General features: G+C 44.1%; 1 protein-coding gene across 1 annotated transcript in view; it reads right to left on the bottom strand.

Moving 5' to 3' along the window:
- The window catches only part of MAP3K15 (mitogen-activated protein kinase kinase kinase 15), a 148575-nt gene extending 128665 nt beyond the window's left edge, over positions 1–19910 (bottom strand). Inside the window, 1 exon segment of the mRNA XM_060291968.1 lies at positions 19550–19910. Within this exon segment, the coding sequence (XP_060147951.1) occupies positions 19550–19910 (361 nt within the window).
- Between the last annotated feature and the right edge of the window lie 575 nt (positions 19911–20485).

Below are 20485 nucleotides of genomic sequence, written 5' to 3'. Positions count from 1 at the left end.
CAAACTTCTGAGACTGAACCAGGAAGAAATAGAAAATATGAACAGACCAAACACAACCACTGAAATTGAAACTGTGATTAAAAATCTTCCAACAAACAAAAGCCTAGGACCAGATGGCTTCGCAGGCGAATTCTATCAAACATTTATAGAAGAGCTAACACCTATCCTCTCAAACTCTTCCAAAATGTAGCAGAGGGAGGAACACTCCCAGACTCCTTCTATGAGGCCACCATCACCCTCATACCAAAACCAAAGATGTCACAAAGAAAGAAAACTACAGGCCAATATCACTGATGAACATAGATGCAAAAATCCTCCACAAAATACTAGCAAACAGAATTCAACAGCACATTAAAAGGATCATACACCATGATCAAGTGGAGTTTATCACAGGGATGCAAGGATTCTTCAATATATGCAAATCAATCAATGTGATACACCATATTAACAAATTGAAGGAGAAAAACCATATGATCATCTCAAAAGGTGCAGAGAAAGCTTTTGACGAAATTCAACAGCCATTTATGATAAAAACCCTCCAGAAAGTAGGCATAGAGGGAACTTACCTCAATATAATAAAGGCCATATATGACAAACCCACAGCCAACATCGTCCTCAATGGTGAAAAACTGCAACCATTTCCACTACGATCAGGAACAAGACAAGGTTGCCCACTCTCACCACTCTGATTCAACATAGTTTTGGAAGTTCCAGCCACAGCAATCAGAGAAGAAAAAGAAATAAAAGGAATCCAAATCGGAAAAGAAAAAGTAAAGCTGTCACTGCAGATGACATGATACTATACATAGAGAATCCTAAGGATGCTACCAGAAAACTACAAGAGCTGATCAATGAATTTGGTAAAGTAGCAGGATACAAAATTAATGCACAGAAATCTCTGGCATTCCTATACACTAATGATGAAAAATCTGAAAGTGAAATCAATAAAACACTCCCATTTACCACTGCAACAAAAAGAATAAAATATCTAGGTATAAACCTACCTAAGGAGACAAAAGACCTGTATGCAGAAAATTATAAGACACCAATGAAAGAAATTAAAGATGATACAAATAGATGGAGAGATATACCATGTTCTTGGATCGGAAGAATCAACATTGTGAAAATGACTCTACTACCCAAAGCAATCTACAAATTCAATGCAATCCTTATCAAACTACCACTGGCATTTTTCACAGAACTAGAACAAAAAGTTTCACAATTTGTATGGAAACACAAAAGACCTCAAATAGCCAAAGCAATCTTGAGAAAGAAAAACGGAGCTGGAGGAATCATGCTCCCTGACTTCTGACTACGAAGCTACATTAATCAAGACAGTACGGTACTGGCACAAAAACAGAAAGATAGATCAATGGAACAGGATAGAAAGCCCAGAGATAAACCCACGCACATATGGTCAACTAATGTATGACAAACGAGGCAGGAACATACAATGGAGAAAAGACAATCTCTTCAATAAGTGGTGCTGGGAAAACTGGACAGCTACATGTAAAGGCATGAAATTAGAACATGCTCTAACACCATACACAAAAATAAACAAAATGGATCAAAGACCTAAATGTACGGCTGGACACAATAAAACTCTTAGAGGAAAACAGAGGCAGAACACTGTCTGACATAAATCTAAGCAATATGTTTTTTGAACCACCTCCTAGAGTACTGAAAATAAAAACAAAAATAAACAAATGGGACCGAATTAAACTTAAAGGCTTCTGTACAGCAAAGGAAACCATATTCAAAATGAAAAGACAACCCACAGAATGGGAGAAAATATCTGCAAACAAAGCGACAGACAAGGGATTAATCTCCACAATATACAAACAGCTCATGCAGCTCTATGTCAAAAAAAAAAAAAAAAAAAAACAGAAAATGGGCAGAAGATCTAAATAGACATTTCTCCAAAGAAGATATACAGATGGCCAAAAACCACGTGTAAAGATGCTCAACATCACTGATTTTCAGAGAAATGCAAATCAAAACTACAATGAGATATATCACACCTCAGACTGGTCAGAGTGGCCATCATCAAAAGGTCTACAAACAATAAATGCTGGAGAGGGTGTGGAGAAAAGGGAACCCTCCTACATTGTTGGTAGGAATGTAAACTGGTAAAACCACTATGGAGAAGAGTATGGAGATTCCTTAAAAACCTAAAAATAGAACTACCATATGATCCAGCAATCCCACTCCTGGGCATATATCCGGAGAAAACCATAATTCAAAAAGATACACACACCCCAATGTTCACTGCAGCACTATTTACAATGGTCAAGACATGGAAGCAACCTAAATGTCCACTGACAGACGAATGGATAAAGAAGATGTGGTAGTCGGCTCCCCTGGTGGCACAATGGTTAAGAATCCACCTGCCAATGCAGGGGACACGGGTTTGAGCCTTGGTCCTGGAAGATCCCACATGCCGCAGAGCAACTAAGCCCATGCACCACAACTGCTGAGCCTGCACTCTAGAGCCCGTGTGCCACAACTACTGAAGCCCTCGTGCCTAGAGTCCGTGCTCCTCAACAAGAGAAGCCACCACAATGAGAAGCTCACGCACCTCAACAAAGAGTAGGCCCTGCTCGTTGCAACTAGAGAAAGCCCTTGCACAGCAACGAAGACCCAATGCAGCCAAAAATTAAAAAGATGTGGTACATATATACAATGGAATGTTACCGCGCCATGAAAAATAATGAAATAATGCCATTTGCAGCAACATGGATGGACCTAGAGATCATCATACTAAGTGAGGAAAGAGAAAGGCAAACAGCATATGGTATCACTCATATGTGGAATCTAATTTTTAAAAATGATACAAATGAACTTTTTTACAAAACAGAAACAGACTCACAGATCTTGAAATCAAACTTACGGTTACAAAAGGGGAAACATGGGGGAAATGATTAATTAAGAGATTGGGATTAACATATACATGCTACTATATCTATAAAACAGATAACCAACAAGGACCTACTGTATAGCACAGGAAACTCTACTCAATATTCTGTGATAACTGATGTGAGAAAAGAATCTGAAAAAGAATTGATATATGTATAACTGAATCACTTTGCTGTACACTTAAAATTAACACAACATTGTAAATCAACTATACTTCAATAAAATTTTTTAAAAAACAGGACAGATTGATATTGCCACTCAAAAAAAAAATTCCAAGTAACTCACGTTCAATTGTAAAAACACCTCAAACCCAAAGTTGACCTTTTTGCCCGACATTTGTCACTCGGGCCAACTGACTGAGTTTGCTTGCAGAATTTCTACCACAATATTTGACCAGCTTACTTTTAGAACTTTTAAGACACTAAGTTAGTAGATTATAAATGATAAATATGATAAAATGCCAGATTGGAATTTTTATTATATATGCAGAATTGATGGGTTTTTTTTCCCTAAAGGGACTATAAATTTCCTAAAAGCTTTAATCATCACAGCAGTCACTTGCTCTGCCATTTACAAAACACTTCCATAGACATCTTGGTTGAATTTTAGAACCACCCTGTGAGGCAGGCAGCATTGGTAACTGGCTCTACTTTGCAGGTGGGGAAATGAAGCAGAGAGAGAGTAACAGATTCGCCCAAGGTCACACAGCTAGGGCATGGCAGAGTCCTGTGCTGCCCAGGGCCCAGATGACGCTTACTACTTATTGGACTCACTTTCTGAAATTGAGCCACCAAGGGGAGGGAGGGGCAAAACAGTTTATTTATCAATCTTAGGCAAACAGATCACAGAAAAAAAGGAAGAGGTCAAATTCAGATTTTCATTGACAAATGCACCCTGTGCTCTAATTACCTTCTAGTTCCCTCTGACGTAGGCCAGTCTCAGGGGAAAAGCCTGCATAAACTAAACCATCCTCCGTGACCGTGGACCCCACATACACCCTCTACCTATCTTGGCTGAACAAACCTTAAGAAGCGATATGCCATCAGGGACTGCAAAAAGCCAAGGTTCAAATCTATTCTTAGCAGGAAAGTATCTGAATTTAAAAGCAAAGTGCCCTTCAAACAAACAATTTAAGAATAAATTATAATGATCTCACTACATGTTTATATAAAACAAGAAAGACGGATGATGTATAGGATTTTAGTTCATTAAAAACTTTTGAACATTATTTTATTGAAATGTCTTAAAAGGAGTAAGTAAAACTTACTAAGTTTTACTTAGTAAGTAAAGTAAACTTTTACTTAGTAAGTAAGTAAACTTTCTACTGTGGTTTAAAAGTATCTGATTTCCGGGCTTCCCTGGTGGCGCAGTGGTTGGGAGTCCGCCTGCTGATGCAGGGGACACGGGTCTGTGCCCCAGTCCGGGAAGATCCCACATGCCGCGGAGCGGCTGGGCCCGTGAGCCATGGCCGCTGAGCCGGCGCGCCGGAGCCTGTGCTCCGCAACGGGAGAGGCCACAACGGTGAGAGGCCCGCGTACCGCAAAAAAAAAAAAAAAAAGAAAAAAAGAAGTATCTGATTTCCAAAGCAAAGCATTCGTCAGTGAAACGATATGATGGCAAATGACTTACCATATAGTAATCCTGAGACTGTACTGGCTCATGCCAGTCCTTAAATATATTCCAGGTTATCTGTAAGCCTATCTTGCTCCCAGCGGAAAATAAGAAATAATGAATATAAGTAAGGTTGGCTGTGCCTAAATGAAAACAACTAGATTTTAGAACAATTTTCCTGCTACAGACATTGTAAAAAAAAAAAAAAAATCTGATTGGATTTATGGCAACACTGGCCATCTAAAAGCCACCTAAAAACAACAGAGCCTAGATTTACTGGACAGGAGGCACCTCTAGTAACTCCTACCAGAATTTAGATCTTACTTCATCCACTGCTGCTCAATTCCAACATACTTGAGGGCAGGTCAATGGAAAGAATCTGTGAAGTGGAGGAGACAGCCTACGAATTCAGCGTCAGGAAGTCAACAAATCCTTACCAAGTGCCATGTGGGATGGGTACTAGTTGCTTGGAGTATTAAGTTTCAACTGGGAGTGGGGTTGGGGGAGAGTGGGGACGTCAGTAAACTATATCCTGTCCCCCATATTTTGCTTTCTAGTATCTTTTTTTTGGTAAGAATGACCTAAAAATAAATCATTTTTATACTTTATAAGTACAATTGAGATATGTCCATTTACCAGTTTTTTCAAAAGAAAGATGCCATATATAAGCAAACTATGTTTACTCACAGAGGTGAATGGATTCACTGGGCTTAATTTCAGACCACTCACAGTGAAGTATCTGTGATATAAAGTATAGCATAATTTAAGTCACGTATATGTTGCTCTTCCACTAACAAGAGAAAAAAACTGTGTAGCATTATGCTGCAAACTAGGGTGCATTCGTCACTTCAAATGGCAACAGTGTCGCCATCATCATCCGTGATGCCACACTTCACAGTTTCGCCTCCGGGCTCCCTGGGAGCCTCTGACTATACTACCTCATACTTTCACCTTCGGCAGCTTCCTTCCACTCTTTTATAAAGGGATCTGCTTTGACATGACTCTCTTTGGCAAACTTTTTGCGACATATTTCTTAAAGGCTTTTCTAAGCAGCAGCTAATGACCTCCTCTTCCAAAAGTTCTGTGTCATACATCACCTTCAAGATGTGGGCAGCTTTAGAGAAGGAGAACTTGATGTACTGCTACTGCACACTGTGATGAGGGTAATGCTGAGCTTTCCTGTTTATACTGGCAAAATTGTAGGAAATTTCTTAATTTGTTCTCTTAATCGTCTCATTAAAATGACCACCAGTCAACACAAGAGGACCCTTGGCTTTTACATCTACTTCAACGATACCCTCTTTCTTTTTAACAGAATCAACTGCTCCTTCAAGGTCATCACTAGGTGCCGGGCCCTTTTGCTGAGTTTTCACCCATTCTGCGCTCTAAGCTTCCCAAGTGGTGTGCATCCCCACAGCCTGTGGAGGGCAACTGAGTTCATTTGGTGGTGGTGATGGTGGTGACTCGTTGCTAGATATGGGGCCATTTTTCTTTCTCTTTAAGCCTTCTAATTTCCTTTTTTCCCCCCATGTACTCGTTTCCTTTTTCTTAGGTGGTTCTTTGAGAATGAATATGCAGCCCTTATGATCTGCATCAAGCATGCCTCACTAGCCACAGGCTTTACAAAAATTACTTAGCAAGAACAAGTATTTTGGATGCAAGGTTTTCATTCTCAAGACAGAGAACACGTTTTTTAATGAACCCACCCACCAAGTCTTGAAACTTTAGCCTTGTGAGATCCAACGACAATCCAATGGTCATTCTAAACATCAAAATGGTCTTTGCTCCCAGCTCACAACCAATTGTGAGGGATACACTGGAGGCCAATCAAGCACCTTTATCATGTCAACCATCTCCTTTTGTTCCATTTTTTCTATTTCTTTTGCCCCCCAACCTTAACAGTCACACAGAGTATCAGGTATGGACAGAACTGGTCTGATACAATGCAGCTGGCATTGAGGCTATTTTTGCTTACTGGTAAGCTTGGTAAGATGCAGAGATATTTTATCATATTCTGGTTACTACTGCTGTGTGAAAAAATCACCTCAAAATTTAATGGTACAAGTTTGAGTTCTGGTTCCAAGTTAAGATGGAATAAATACATCCCACCCTGTCTTCTCCATGAATGCAGCTATAAAAACTAGACAGAGTGGATGGAATAGCTATTTTAGGAGTGTGAAAAGTAAGTGGTAGCAAGCAGCCTGGAGAAGACGACTAGATTTCAGAGAACCACCAAATCGACAGCCAGTTCCACATTTTCCCCCAGTCTCCCCCAGCCTGGCCTAAAGGCAGCCTGAAACCCAGAACTGGGCGTTAGGTGCGGACACAGAGAGCATCAGGAGAAACCCTCTAGAAAAAGGCAGGAAAGGGGCCTCCTAATGCTCAGAGAGAGTGAGGGAATTCTCTACGTCTTCCTCTTCCTTGTCCTCTTGTACCCCCAGGCTCCCTGCAATCCCGCAGTGGTGACAGCAGAGACAGTCAGTGGCAGAGCGGGCCCACAGGTGCCTGGAACTCCGAGAGGGGAATCTTTTGCTCTAGTTGAAGGAGCTGTGGTCCCAAGGGTGGTGGCGGTGAATCTCCATTGCTTTTTTTTCTCCTTCTGAATGCCTGGCCTCAGACATGGGCCCAGTTGTGGGAAGTGTGAGGCCGAATGGAATAACTGGCCACAGGACTGAAAAGGCAGCCCCAGTTAACCAGAGAAATCACAAAGCTGAAGAGCACTAAAAGGGCTTTGAAGTCAGAACTGACACAACTGAAACGGACCTTGGCAACTTGAAACAACTAGGCCGACTGCCTGCTAAAGCAAAAATATCAACAGACTCCATAGGATATAAACAAGGGCCAGAATCTCATAAAATAATATTCAAAATGCTCAGGATAGGCTCCTCAATTACTTGGCATTCAAAGACGCAGGAAAATGTCAACTCACATGAGAAAAGACAATGGACAGACTCCAATGACAAGATGACCCAGACATGAGAATTATCTGACAATGACTTTAAAGCAGTTATTATAAAAAGTCTCCAAGAAGTGAGGGTAAACACTCCTGAAAAGAATGGAAAAAATAGAAAGTCTTAACAACTAAAGAGCCAAATGCAACTTTTAGGAACGAAAATTTTAATAAGCAAAAGAAAAAACTCACTAGAGGGGCTCACAAGAAGAATGGAGATGATAGAGGGTCAGTGAAATTAAAGACGGTTCAATGGAAATGATCCAGTCTGAACAACAGAAAAAAGACAAAGGGTTTAGGCCCAAATGCAGAAAGATCTCCTAGGGACTTCCCTGGTGGCACAGTGGTTAGGAATCCGCCTGCCAATGCAGGGGACACGGGTTTGAGCCCAGGTCCGGGAAGATCCCACATGCCGCAGAGCAACTAAGCCCGTGCACCACAACTACTGAGCCTGTGCTCTAGAGCCTGTGCTCCGCAAATGAGAGAAGCCACCGCAATAAGAGGCCCATGCACTGCAACGAAGGGTAGCCCCCGCTCGCCGCAACTAGAGAAAGCCGGCACACAGCAATGAATACCCAATGCAGCCAAAAATAAATAAATAAATTTATTTAAATAAAAAAGAAAGATCTCCTAGAAATCAAGACCCTCTCCCAAAGACCCATAAACCAATAGGAAAAAAGGGGGGAGGGTTATAGATAGATAGCGCTCAGAAAAAAAGGGAAATATGCTCAACTTTGCTCAGAGTAAGAGAAATACAAACTAAAACTAACTGAGATATCATCCCTCAACCATCAGGTTAACAAGAGTCTAAAATATTGGCAACCTATTTTATTACTGAGGCTGTAAAGAAAGATAATGGTATAACCCACAGATAGGAACCTGACACTGTTTACCAAAATTACAGGTGCATTTATTCTTTAATTCACAAATACCACTTTGGGCTACCTAGTCACAAATACACCCATGCATGTATTAAATGGCCCATGTATGAAGTTATTCATCGCAGCTTAGTAGCAAAAAACTATACATCCAGGTGTCCCGTAAAAAAGGTATTGGTAGAATAAACAATGATACATCCACCCAATGAAGTACTATTCAGCTATAAAGAAGAATAAGGAAGATTCCCATATTCTGATTTGGAAAGGTGTCCTGGCTAAACTGTATTTGGTCTGGTACCTTTTAAGTAAGAAAGGGAGAATAAGAATGCCAGACAGTACATATTTTCGGCTCTGTGGGCCACACAGTCTCCACCATTGTAGCCCCAAAGTGGCCACAGGAGAATGGATGCGTTCCAATAAAACTTTAGTTACAAAACAAAGGCAGCCAGCTTGCAGGTTGTAGCTTGCTGACAACGGACATAAAGAAACACTGAAAGGATAAATAAGAAACTAAAAAAACTTAGAGGAAACAGCACAGATGGGATAAAAACAGATAAATTGGACTTCAAAATTAAAAACTCATGCGTTAAAGAACAGCATCAAGAAAGTTAAAAGATAAATCACCGAACGGGAGAAATATTTGCAAATCGTATATCTGACAAGGGATTATGTCTCCAGATTATATAAAGGATTCTTACAGCTCAACAAGATGTCAAATAGCCCAACTGAAAAAAAGGACAAAGGATTTGAATAGACATTTCTGCAAAGATATACAAATGGTCAATAAACACATGAAAAGACATTCAACATCCTTAGTCATCAAGGAAATTCAAGTCAAAACCAAAATGAGATAGCACTTCAAACCTACTAGGATGGCTATAATTTTAAAAAGAAAGACAGAAAATAACAAGTGTTGGTGAGGATGTGGTGAAATTGGAACGCTCACACATTGCTGATGGGAACGTAAAATGGTGCAGCTGCTTTGGAAAATTTTTCTGGAAAGGAGTTCCTCAAAAGGTTAAATATAAGGTGGATGCAACCCAAGTGTCCATCAATGGATGAATGGATAAACCAAATGTGGTCTATCCATACAGCAGAATATTATTCAGCCTTAAAAAGGAAGGAAATTCTGACACATGCTACAACATGGATGAACTTTGAGGACATTATGCTAAATGAAAAAAGCCAGCCACACACACACCCAGAATACTGTACGATTCCACTTACAAAACGTACCTAGAGTAGTCAAACTCAGAGACAGAAAGTAGAATGGTGGTTACTGGTAGCTGGGGGAAGGGCAGAGTGGGGAATCGCGGTTTAATGGGTACAGAGTTCTCGTTTTGTAAGATGAAAGAGTTCTGGAGACTGGTTACACAACAATATGAATGTACCACACTACTGAAAGGCACACTTAGAAACAGTTAAGATGGTAAATTTTATGATGTGTTTCTTTATCACAATAAAAAACTTGTAAGAGAACATTAGAGTTACCATATGACCCAGAAATCCCACTGCTAGGTGTATACCCAAGAGAAATGCAAACACAAGTCCACACAAAAACTTGTAGCATTATTCACAACAGCCCAAACTGAAAATAAGCCCATCAACGGAAGGATGGAAAAATACAATGTGGTGTATCCATACAACAAAATACTATTCAGCAATAAAATGTAATGAAGTACCGATACATACCACAACATGGATGAATCTTGAAAACACATTAAGTGAAAGAAGACAGTCACAACGAACCAGCATTACACGATTCCATTTATATTGAATAAACAAATCTCTAGAGACAGATAGTTGTTACTCCTGGCCAGGCTGGCAAACAGAAGCGATCATACTCTGAGGTGCTGTCGGCATTCACTTGTCTTTTTTGATCCACGTGCTGGGTTACATGGTGTGTACAGTTTGTGAAAAGTCACAGAGCAGTACACAAGACTGTACCCTTTCCTGTATATATGCTATACCTCAATTAGAAGGAAAAATCAAGAGCTCATCACAAAGCGGGGTTTTGTGCCTTCTCACCTCCTTTCTGCAGCACAGGACCAGGAATGGAGTTAGCATGGATCTCCAACCTCAAAACTTAGGGAAAAAAAATTTTTTTTAACCAACTGCAGAACTATAACACGACCCTACAACAGGATGATCGTCCAAAGGATGTGAGCCCCCAGTCTTTACTATTTCACAGAGCACATTTCCTTCCATACTGAGGTTCTGGTGTGTTTATTGCTGGGAGCAAAAGGAAGGCAAAGACATGGGGGACTGACATTTACTGAGCACTTACTAAGTTCAGGGCACTTGCTTGAATCTCTACCTAAAGGTTTGTTAAATGGGGGTCAGAGATGTTAAGTAAGTTATCCAGGGTCACACAGCCTATAAATGACAGGGCAGAAATTAAAACCTGATCCGTAAAGCCAATGTCCTTTCCCCTCTGCCACTCGTATTGCTGGGCGCAGTGGGATACAACGATGGAACACATGTTGGTAAAGTTTCATCACGGATCTGTTTTGTCACTTTTTACTCCAGAAGGCAGAAAGGCAATTTGCCTAAAGGACAACCTGCATTTCATACACGTTCCTGGATGGTGAGATGAAAGAGAGGCAGCCATGGTCCTGCCAGCTAGACTCCAAGTCCTGGGAGTACTCATCCAGGGGCAAGACCCATCTCCCGGATGTTTAAAGCAAGGTGTCAGGCTTGGTTTATCCAAAGTCACCTGTGTCAAACTGAATTTGAGATGAATCACAGCCCTCAATGTAAAAGCTAAAACTATAAAGCTTTCAGAAGAACACGTAGAAGAGGAGCCTCAAAACCACAACCTGGACGTAGGCAAAGATTTCTTAGACAGGACACAGAAGGCAAACTTAACAGGAAAAGAGCCTAAATTAGATTTAATCAAAGTTAAAATTTTCTGCTCATCAAATGTCACAAGTAGATGAATAAGCAAGCCACAGTCTGGGAGCAAATGTTCACAAAATATACTTCCGACAAAGCACTTGAATCCGGAATACATAAAGAACTCTTCTAATTCAATAATAAGATGACAACCCAACTAAACGGGTAAATGGCTTGAACAGACATCTCACAAAGGAAGGTGTCTGCATGGCTAAACAGCACATGAAAAGGTGCTCAACATCACTGATCATCAGGGAAAGGTGACTTAAAACCATAATGAGAAACCACCACACCCCCCAACTAGCAGGGCCAAAATAGAAAAGCCCAGTAATACAAAGTGCTGGTGAGGGTACGAAGCCACGGGAACTCTTGGTGTACCGGTGCTAGGAATATAAAATGGTACCACTTTGAAAAAAAGTTTGGAAGCTGCTTTAATAGTTTAACATACACCTACCCTTTGATCCAGCCATTCCACTCCGAGGTATTTACCCGAGAGGAATAAAAAACATTTGCCATTAAAAAGACCTACATACAAATGTTCACAGTAGCTTGATTTATAATAGCCCCAAACTGGGAACAACCCAAACGTCCTTCAACAGGAGAATAGCTAAACCAACTGTGATATATTCACGCAATGGAATAGTACTTGGCATTAAAAAGGAACAAGCTACTGGTAACAGCAACAGTACGGATGAATCTCAAAAAAGTCACGCTGAGTGAAGGAAGCCCGACACTGAAGAGTACACACTGCCTGAGTCCATTTACACAAAACTCTAGAAAAGGCAAATCTAATCTAAGCATAAGAGTCATCGCCCGGGGCCAGGAATGGGAGTGGAAAGGGGAACGAGTGGGAGGGGACATAAGGCAACTTTCTGGGCAGATGGAAACTATATTGTGATAGGATTTGCTTACCTAGGTTTAGCCGTTTCTCAAGGTTGTACAACTAAGATTCGTGCATTTCAATGTATATACATTTTTATACTAACAATGTTGAAACGTATAATCAAGTACGGGGTGGGGAGAGGTCAAGAAGAAATAAAGATGGCAGAATATTAATAATTGTTGAAGCTGCGTAATGCACATGCTTGAAATTTTCCATAATAAAAAAATTGAAGAAAAAAATCATTTACATCGAATGCTCCCGCTCTCCCCCTGCCCCTCCGTGTCCAGTTCTGCCTGGCCGCTGGGCTGCCCTCCCGCAGCCCCAGCTCCTGAGTGAACTCTGCTTCCTGCCAAGGTCTGCCGCTTGACTCCTTTCTGCTCTACAACTCCCCACCGCCAACCAAGCCCCTATAACCGCCAGGCATTTTTGGCAAGCCCTGTCACACCCAATAGCTCAAAACCTGTTCAAGGGACTGGGAAACAACAAGCTTTCCAGCTTGCTTTTCAAGAGTTCAGTCCTCTCCCGCCTACACTGTCTGACCAGGATTTAAACAGCACCTATCTCAAAGCCTGATACTTAGAAGGCTTTAAAAGATAGTTTATGGCTTGTATTCCAAAAATACGTCTGTAAGTTGACAACTGGGAACTGAACATGCATTTTCCTGCATAACAAATAATATACAGCCAGTAATGCAGTGGTCCAGTCCACAAGTATCTATCTACCCACTGTATGCACTCAAGGCTCCAACAGCAATGCCTCAATTCAATGCTACAGGTGCAATGCTTCTCTCATCAGTCAGTTCACATGACTAAAAGTTGAGGAAAGTTCCAGGCTCAATGCTGAGTCAGTAGCAGTAAAAGTGGTTCAAAAGGAAGGAGGCTCCGGGAAGGGCCCCTCTGAGCAAGCCAGAAGCCACGTGCAGCAGAGGACAGCTGAGGTCCGGCCAGCGGCTCGTGTGCACGGGTCCCTGGGTGTACAGTCATTGTTGCCTGAGCCGGCTGGTGGGGAGAGAGGAAAAGTGGGAGAAGGCTTCTGACTTACAGCCCCATCTTTAATCTCCTATTGCACTTGCTTGAAATAAAATCACATTTATATTATAGAAAATAAACATTATAGAACATGTGGACAAACAACAAGAACCAGTCTGCCCAGCACACAATCCAAACCACTGTTTCCATTCCAGTGTGGCCGGTGTGAGCTCTTCTAGTCTCTTCTATTAGATATGTACCACCCAGAAATGTGTCGTTACGATGTACCTTATTTTTTAATAAAATCACAATCGCACTATGCCTGGCCACCATTTTCACCTTGGTTTCTATAGGAAACCACATTCTGATTTCCTTTTGAGGGTGCCCAACAAATTTTGCTTCATCTCGACAGGAGAAACCAAGTGTCATCTGTGTCCACTGAGAGTTATTCTAAAAAGGAGCTGGATACATATTCCTAGGAAACACTCAAAGTGTAGCAAAGAAAAGTGCATCTGGTTCCCTGCCATTGAAGAGTTCACTGTCTGGCAGAAGATCAACCATTAAATCAATAATTATTTAATCGCAATTGTGTTACTTGCTAGGAAAGAAAACCACAGTGTGTGTACAACTGATGGGGGGCGGGAGAAGTTCGTGAAGGCTTCTGTGAAGACCTGAGATGTGAAGGCTGAAGGAGCTTTGGGCAGAGGAGGACTGCCAGGTGGTGGAGGGTGCCAGGATACGGTGGCTTCTAAGCAGATGACATGGACTGGAATGCACCGAGATTGGCCCAACCTTGAAAGACCAGTTACAAAGCTGCTGACAGTAAGCTGGGTGAGAGAAGCCAATGCTTGGACCAAGATGGTGGCAGGCATTTCTAGCAGAATGCACAGCACGCTATATTAGTCAGGATGAGCTAGGCTGTGCTGCCACATCAGACAAATCCCCCAAATTTCAGGGGCTTCACTGCCATCTTGAACACACAACCTTCAAGTTTGCCATGACAGAGGCAAACTTCCCTGGTAGAGAGAAGGGAAGCAGGTTTGAAAACCATTTGGAAGCAACAGGCTGGATTTGGCCATGAGGGACAGGGTGGAGTCAAGAATGACTCCTAGGTTTCTGACTTGAACTGCTAAATCGATGATTTCACTCATCAAAGTTTACTTACATAAGGGAAGGCAATGTCTAATATTGCCCTTACATTCTGCTGGAACTATTGATAGATTTGGCCAGTCTCCTGACCATGTATAGGTGGCACACCAAACGTGCATTCTACGACCACCACAGCCATGTGTCCACAGGACTGTCTTCCTTGGAACTTCGTGCATTTTCCAGAATGGTGAGGAAAGGGTATGCACCAAATTATTAGAAGTCTTAAGACACCTTTAAGTCGCTCTCGCTCTCTCTTTTCTTTTCTAATATTTATTTATTTATTGGGCTGTGCCGGGTCTTAGCTGCAGCATGCGGAACCTTTTCAGTTGCAGCATGCGGGATCTAGTTCCCTGACCAGGGACTGAACCCGGGCCCCCTGCATTCGGAGTGTGGATTCTTAGCCACTGGACCACCGGGGAAGACCCTACGTCTCTTTCTTAAGCAGGAGCCAATGCACCTGTGGATTAAGCCCATTAAAGTCAGCTGAGAGATACATTCAGGCATTTCTAGCAGAACGCACAGCAAGCTATATTTAGTCAGGATGAGCTACGCGATGCTGCCACATCAGACAAATCCCCCAAATTCCAGGGGCTTAACTGCCATCTTGAACACACAACCTTCAAGTTTGCCATGACAGAGGCAAAGAGAGATGGAGGCGGCGTATCATCTAACTCTCAGTCGCTTTCAAAGTGACACTTGTTGATGCTGCTCACATTTCATTGGCCAGCACTCGTCAAAAGAACCCCAGCTAACTGCAAAGGAGATTAGGCAATGTGGAAGACTCTACGGAAGCCTGGTGGGCACGCTCTATGCCACATAACGCATCAAGCGAACGAAGAATCCATGAATAACATCATAGAAGGTGAAGCGAGACACAACCCACATGAAGGGCAGAGAATGGAACTAGAGCTGGCCTTATTTTAAACCATTATATATCCTTTTTTGTTGCAAAAATCCCAATCTTACTGTTGGCTAAAAACTAACAGAATCACTCCAGTGTCATTTAATACAAAAGGAAAAAATTACCTAGCCTCCAAAACCAGTGAAACCAGGGAAGAAGCTAGAATGTCTCCTCCCATGGCTGGTATGAACCTGATGGCCCAAGCATTTCCATTCCATTTTCTTGGCCCACAGCAGCATAGTGAGGGGCCCCACGATTGGCATATATTTTTACCAGTGACAGTCCATTACATGAGATGACACATGACCTGACTTTCTCTTGGAAAGGCATGCCCTAGGAGACAACTTTCTAGCAGTTGGGCTATATTTTCATAACCCAAGTTGCACTCTCTTACCACTATAAAAACCACCCCCAGGGCTTCCCTGGTGGTGCAGTGGTTGAGAGTCCGCCTGCCGATGTAGGGGACACGGCTTCGTGCCCCGGTCCGGGAAGTTCCCACATGCCGCGGAGCGGCTGGGCCCGTGAGCCATGGCCACTGAGCCTGCGCGTCCGGAGCCTGTGCTCCGCAACGGGAGAGGCCACAACAGCGAGAGGCCCGCGTAACGCAAAAAAAAGAAAAGAAAAGAAAAAAAAACCCACCCCCAAGTCTTAGGAGCCTGACTAAATAAAAGCTTCTCTCTTGCTTATGCAAAATCCAAAGTGGATGATCCTGGTCCTACAGCTATCCTCAAAAGAGTGGTTCAGGGATCCAGGTACCTTCCATCATGTGCTACTGCCATCTTCTACAGCCAGCCTCCAAGGGCCCCACGGAGACCACAGAAAGGGATGAGAGAGTACGAGAAGATCTACAGATATGCCAACGCCTTGGCCCAATATGCCAACGCCTTGGCCCAAAGTGACAGACATGACTAATACTCACATTTCATTGGCCAGAACTAGTTATATGGCCCACATAGACTCAAAGGGTGCTGGAAAATGTAGTCCCTGCTTCCCAGCAACAAGTAGGAGAATCAACCTCCTGACCACCTAGCTACCTCTGCCACTTTGTATCCTCCAAATGACTCTTGCCAGAAAAGGGGAATCATCAGGACACAGCAAAGTCAAGTAACTAACCTGGAGACTGATGTCTTGGTCTTTTAATCAATGTTCAGGAAATGCAAGGATTTCCTGCTGCAGGTGGCAATACCTCCCAACGTTTAAAATCACTGTGAAAAAAATCAGAAGCAGGGCCCCCGAGTCAGGAAAGTAGCATGTATGTGAGGCTCAGAGAGGAGGGAGGGCAGGCAGAGTCAGGCACATCAGGTATGGGAAGCTCACCTGAGTCCCAGGTCCTGATCAAAGGGGCCGTTCTTGTCACTGGAGCAGTTAATAGCTAACTCAATAACCACAATAAATGTATTCAACTACAGCATCCTGGGAGAACAGTTTCTGTGGTCAAGATGTTTGGGAAAGCATGAGACAGAGTTACCCAGGTTTCCTTCCTGTAGGATGTCCGAGTTTTCCATACATTCACAAGCACTGAGAACCTCCAGGAGGGAGACACAGCACGCACCCGACGAAGCTGCTCTGTGCAAACACACCCAACACACACAGTACATTAGCTAAAGTCGTGACTATGAATTCTGTTCAAGTAGAGAAATGGGCACCTCAACAAAAGGCGCCAAGGCATATTCAGAAAAGGCGGTTTCTTCTAAAAAACAAAAAAAGAGAGACATGTTTTGTTCTCCAAATCCTAGAAGTAACCGAGTGATGGACCCTCACTTGCTGAATTTGATAGCTTTACTGAATTTGAGACTCTCATCTTTGAGGATGGATGCTGGATGTTAAAAACAAACAAACAAACAAACAAACAAAAAATCCAAAAGAAACAAACAAAAAACCAGGTCCTTCTATGGGCCAAAGGCACACAGAGATGAGCGCCACCTCTGCTAAAAGTAAAAAGAACGTCCCTCAAAAAATTAAACATAGAATTACCGTTTGACACAGTAATTCCACGTCCCGGTATACACCCAAAAATGTGAAAGCAGAGACTTGAACAGAAATTTATCCACCATGGTCATTACAGCATTATTCACCATAGCCTAAGACATCACGCTAAGTGAAATAAGTCAGTCACAGAAAGACAAATACTGTATGATTCCACTCATATGAGGCATCTAGAGGAGTCAAATTCACAGAGACAGAGGGTAGGACAGTGGGTAGCAGGGGCTGGGGGAGTGAGGAGTGGCAAGTTATTAAGGAGTACAGAGATTCTGTTTGGGATGATGAAAAAGTTCTGGAAATGGAGAGTGGGGATGACTGCACAGCAGTGCGACTGTACTTAATGACTCTGAAATCCACACTTAAAAATGGTTTCAACGGCAAATTTTATATTACGTACACTTTACCATAATTTTTTTTTTAAAAAAAAGCCAATGAGCTGCTCGTCAGCCCTCATGGCTTACGGCGGTTTTCTTTCACAACAGCGCCCATGTGCCCCCTTGCATGGGTTGATAGCTCTCCTGCAGCCCATCAAATCACCCAGGCACCGGTGACACATAACCTCCCATTCAGACCCTCAAAGGACCACATAAAACTGCACAAGGAGATGGAAAACACGATCCAACCCAGCCTTGACTCATTATGACAACAGGAGATGGGAAGTGCTTAAATTTCACATCTACGATCCCCCCGCCCGCCCGAAACACACCTGGGACAGTTCAACAGTTCTTGGAGAGCAAGGTTGTAGAACTTCTACAAAAAAGCCAAAGTGACAGATTTATATCTTTTTGGTGGAGACACCAAAAAGCTGTGAATGGCAGAGATCAGGAAGCCGGGGTGGGGGCGTGGTGTCTGTTTAAATCCGTGAACCGACTTCTTGGAGTTTCGTATATTGTTTGTCAAACCTATGAAAAGAACTTACTGGTTATGATGATGTACTGAAAAACGATTTATTCAAGACCAGGCCAAGGTCAACCAACGGAGGTACACACTGCAGCTGAAAATTCTAGGCAATGAGGACCCAGAACGAAGGCTTGTTTTACACACACACACACACACACACACACACACACAGAGAGAGAGAGAGAAGCAAAGCCACTGCACGCCAAGTTTCAGAGTCGGCACCAGCAGGCAAGAGGCTACAGCTGTGCCTAATGGCCAAATGGACATTTAACCATTCAAAGAGTCTGTTCAAACTCCATTTTCAGCAGAGAATGAACAGAAGTCGAGAAAACCGAGTGGTTCCAGGTGAAATGGGCTCCTGAACAACTTTTCTAAAAAAGATGTTGCACTGAAGAGTCTACTCTGAGTGGTCAGAAACATCCAGGGAGTGTTTTCAAAGGCCCACCAGCCACTTGTTTAAACAAGCTTGTTAAACAGCTTCCAGCTGGGGAGGATTTGCTCTGCAGAAAACAGATCCCGGCAAAGAATGGATGGTAATAAAGCTAGCTTACCATCTCATCAGCACGGTGTGGCCGCCGCCATTTACCTTCTCACAAGCTTTTGGGGTTAGGGCAGGCATGTTACTCCTGTTTGACCAGTGGAGAAACCAAGGCACAGGGTCTCCCAGGTGAACTACTGTCCCACAATGCTTGTGAATATCACCCAAGTGCCAGAGGCTTGTCACATAGCTTCCAAAGGTTCGGTAAGGAAAACAGCCAAGCAACAATCAGTTCCACACCTGGAGGAACTCGTGCCAATCAAAAGTACTGATTTAAGGCTGGGTTCTTCTGGCACACTTATTACAGTGAGCTGAGTGTCCCGTTCCGGCAACGGAGGAGATCCTGAAGCCGGGAATGTTTGTGCACTACAGGATAAAATATATCTGTCACACTGGTAGTAGAGCACAGCCCCACTGTCAATCTGTGTTAAGTGTGCAAAAGAACACCGGGGCATTTCTAAGAGACGCCCCCTTCCCCCGTCCCCCACTGTAATAGACCATTACCCACCCTTGACTGCAAAATGGAATCATGTGGGAAGCATTCGACAATCCTGAGGCCTCAGATTCTGATGTCATTGGTCTGGGATACAGTCTGGGCATTACGAGTTTGAAAAGCTCCCACAGGTGATTCTAACGTGTAGCCAGGGTTGGGACCCACAGGAGTGAGAAACTAACAGTTGAATAACTAGTGGAGGGCGGGGAACTCAGCCTCGACTGGGTTACAGGCTGTTTCTTGGATCATCTGACGTTTAAGAAAACTGAAGAATAAAGAACTATGAATGCCAGGGGCCTCTGTTTTCTTACCTGTAAAGGGTACAAGGCTACCTACTCTGCCCTCCCCAAAAGGTGGGGCGGTCCTGTAAAAAGAGTCAGCTGGTGCTAGTATGGGAAGGAAGAGATGGTGCTTCGGTGGCGTGGGCGAAGATAAGGAAAACTGGGAGGAATGGGGTGGGGGGCGAAAGGGGACACCGCCTCACCTGCGTCGTAGAAGGCGTCGAGCACGGCTGTCTCCCCAAAGTCGAGCTCCCCGAAGGGCACGAAGGTGAGGTGGGCGCCCTCGGCCTCGCAGGCCCGCAGCAAGCACCGCCGCGCCCCCGCCTCGGGGCCGCCGGCCGCGCCACCCTGGGGGCTCTCGCTGCGCACGTACACGGCCCGCAGAGCCCGCCGCGGCCCGCCCCCGCCCTCGCCTCCAGCCCCCTCGCCCTTGGCCGCCCCCTCGGGCTCCAGCGGCCACGCCGGCCCCGCCGCGCCCTCGTCCCCCGGCGGCAGCGGGCACTGTGCGGACTCGGCCGCCACCCCAAGCTCCCCAGCCGGGGGAGCCCCGCCGCCGCTCTCCATGTGGCGTCCCTGCGCGCCATTCCTTGTCCCACCTCCGCGCGAGTGGCCGGCGGCGGTGGCACCTGCTCCTGCGACGCGGGAAGGGAGCTGGGGAAGCCAGCGCCCGCCGGTGGCCCCGCGACGGGCAGGCGACGGCGGGGCCCCTCGGCTACATGCAGAAGCTCCAGCCCCGCAGCCCCCGAGCGCCCTTTGAAGGCTCGGGAGGGAGGGGCGGGGTCTTCGGACGTCAGGGCGAGCGGAGGGCGGGGGGAGGTCCGGGAAGGGCGGCGGGGCAGGAGCCCGCCGGGCGCCCCCTGCCGCCTCCCCCGGGCAGCGCCCTAAGAAGGGCGGATTCACGAATTTCAGGGTTTTGCTGTTGTTGCCGTCCCTCCAGCCTTAGGAGTCCCATTTTTTCCCCTCAAAACAATTTGAGGCTTTTCAAGCAGAGTAAAAGCTCTTTCAAAGCGCCAGCTGGATGTAAATCTTCAATTCCAAACTAAATACAGATGTAGTGTTAACCCAGAATCGAGATAAGATGCTTATTTAAAATACCTCTGAGTTTGTACTCCTTGTCCCCAGTTGCCAAGAGCATGGCC

This window comes from Globicephala melas, chromosome X, assembly GCF_963455315.2.
Source record: "Globicephala melas chromosome X, mGloMel1.2, whole genome shotgun sequence".
NCBI lineage: Eukaryota > Metazoa > Chordata > Mammalia > Artiodactyla > Delphinidae > Globicephala > Globicephala melas.
The sequence above is the reverse complement of the archived record's forward strand: the minus strand, read 5'-3'. Positions and strand labels throughout refer to the sequence as shown.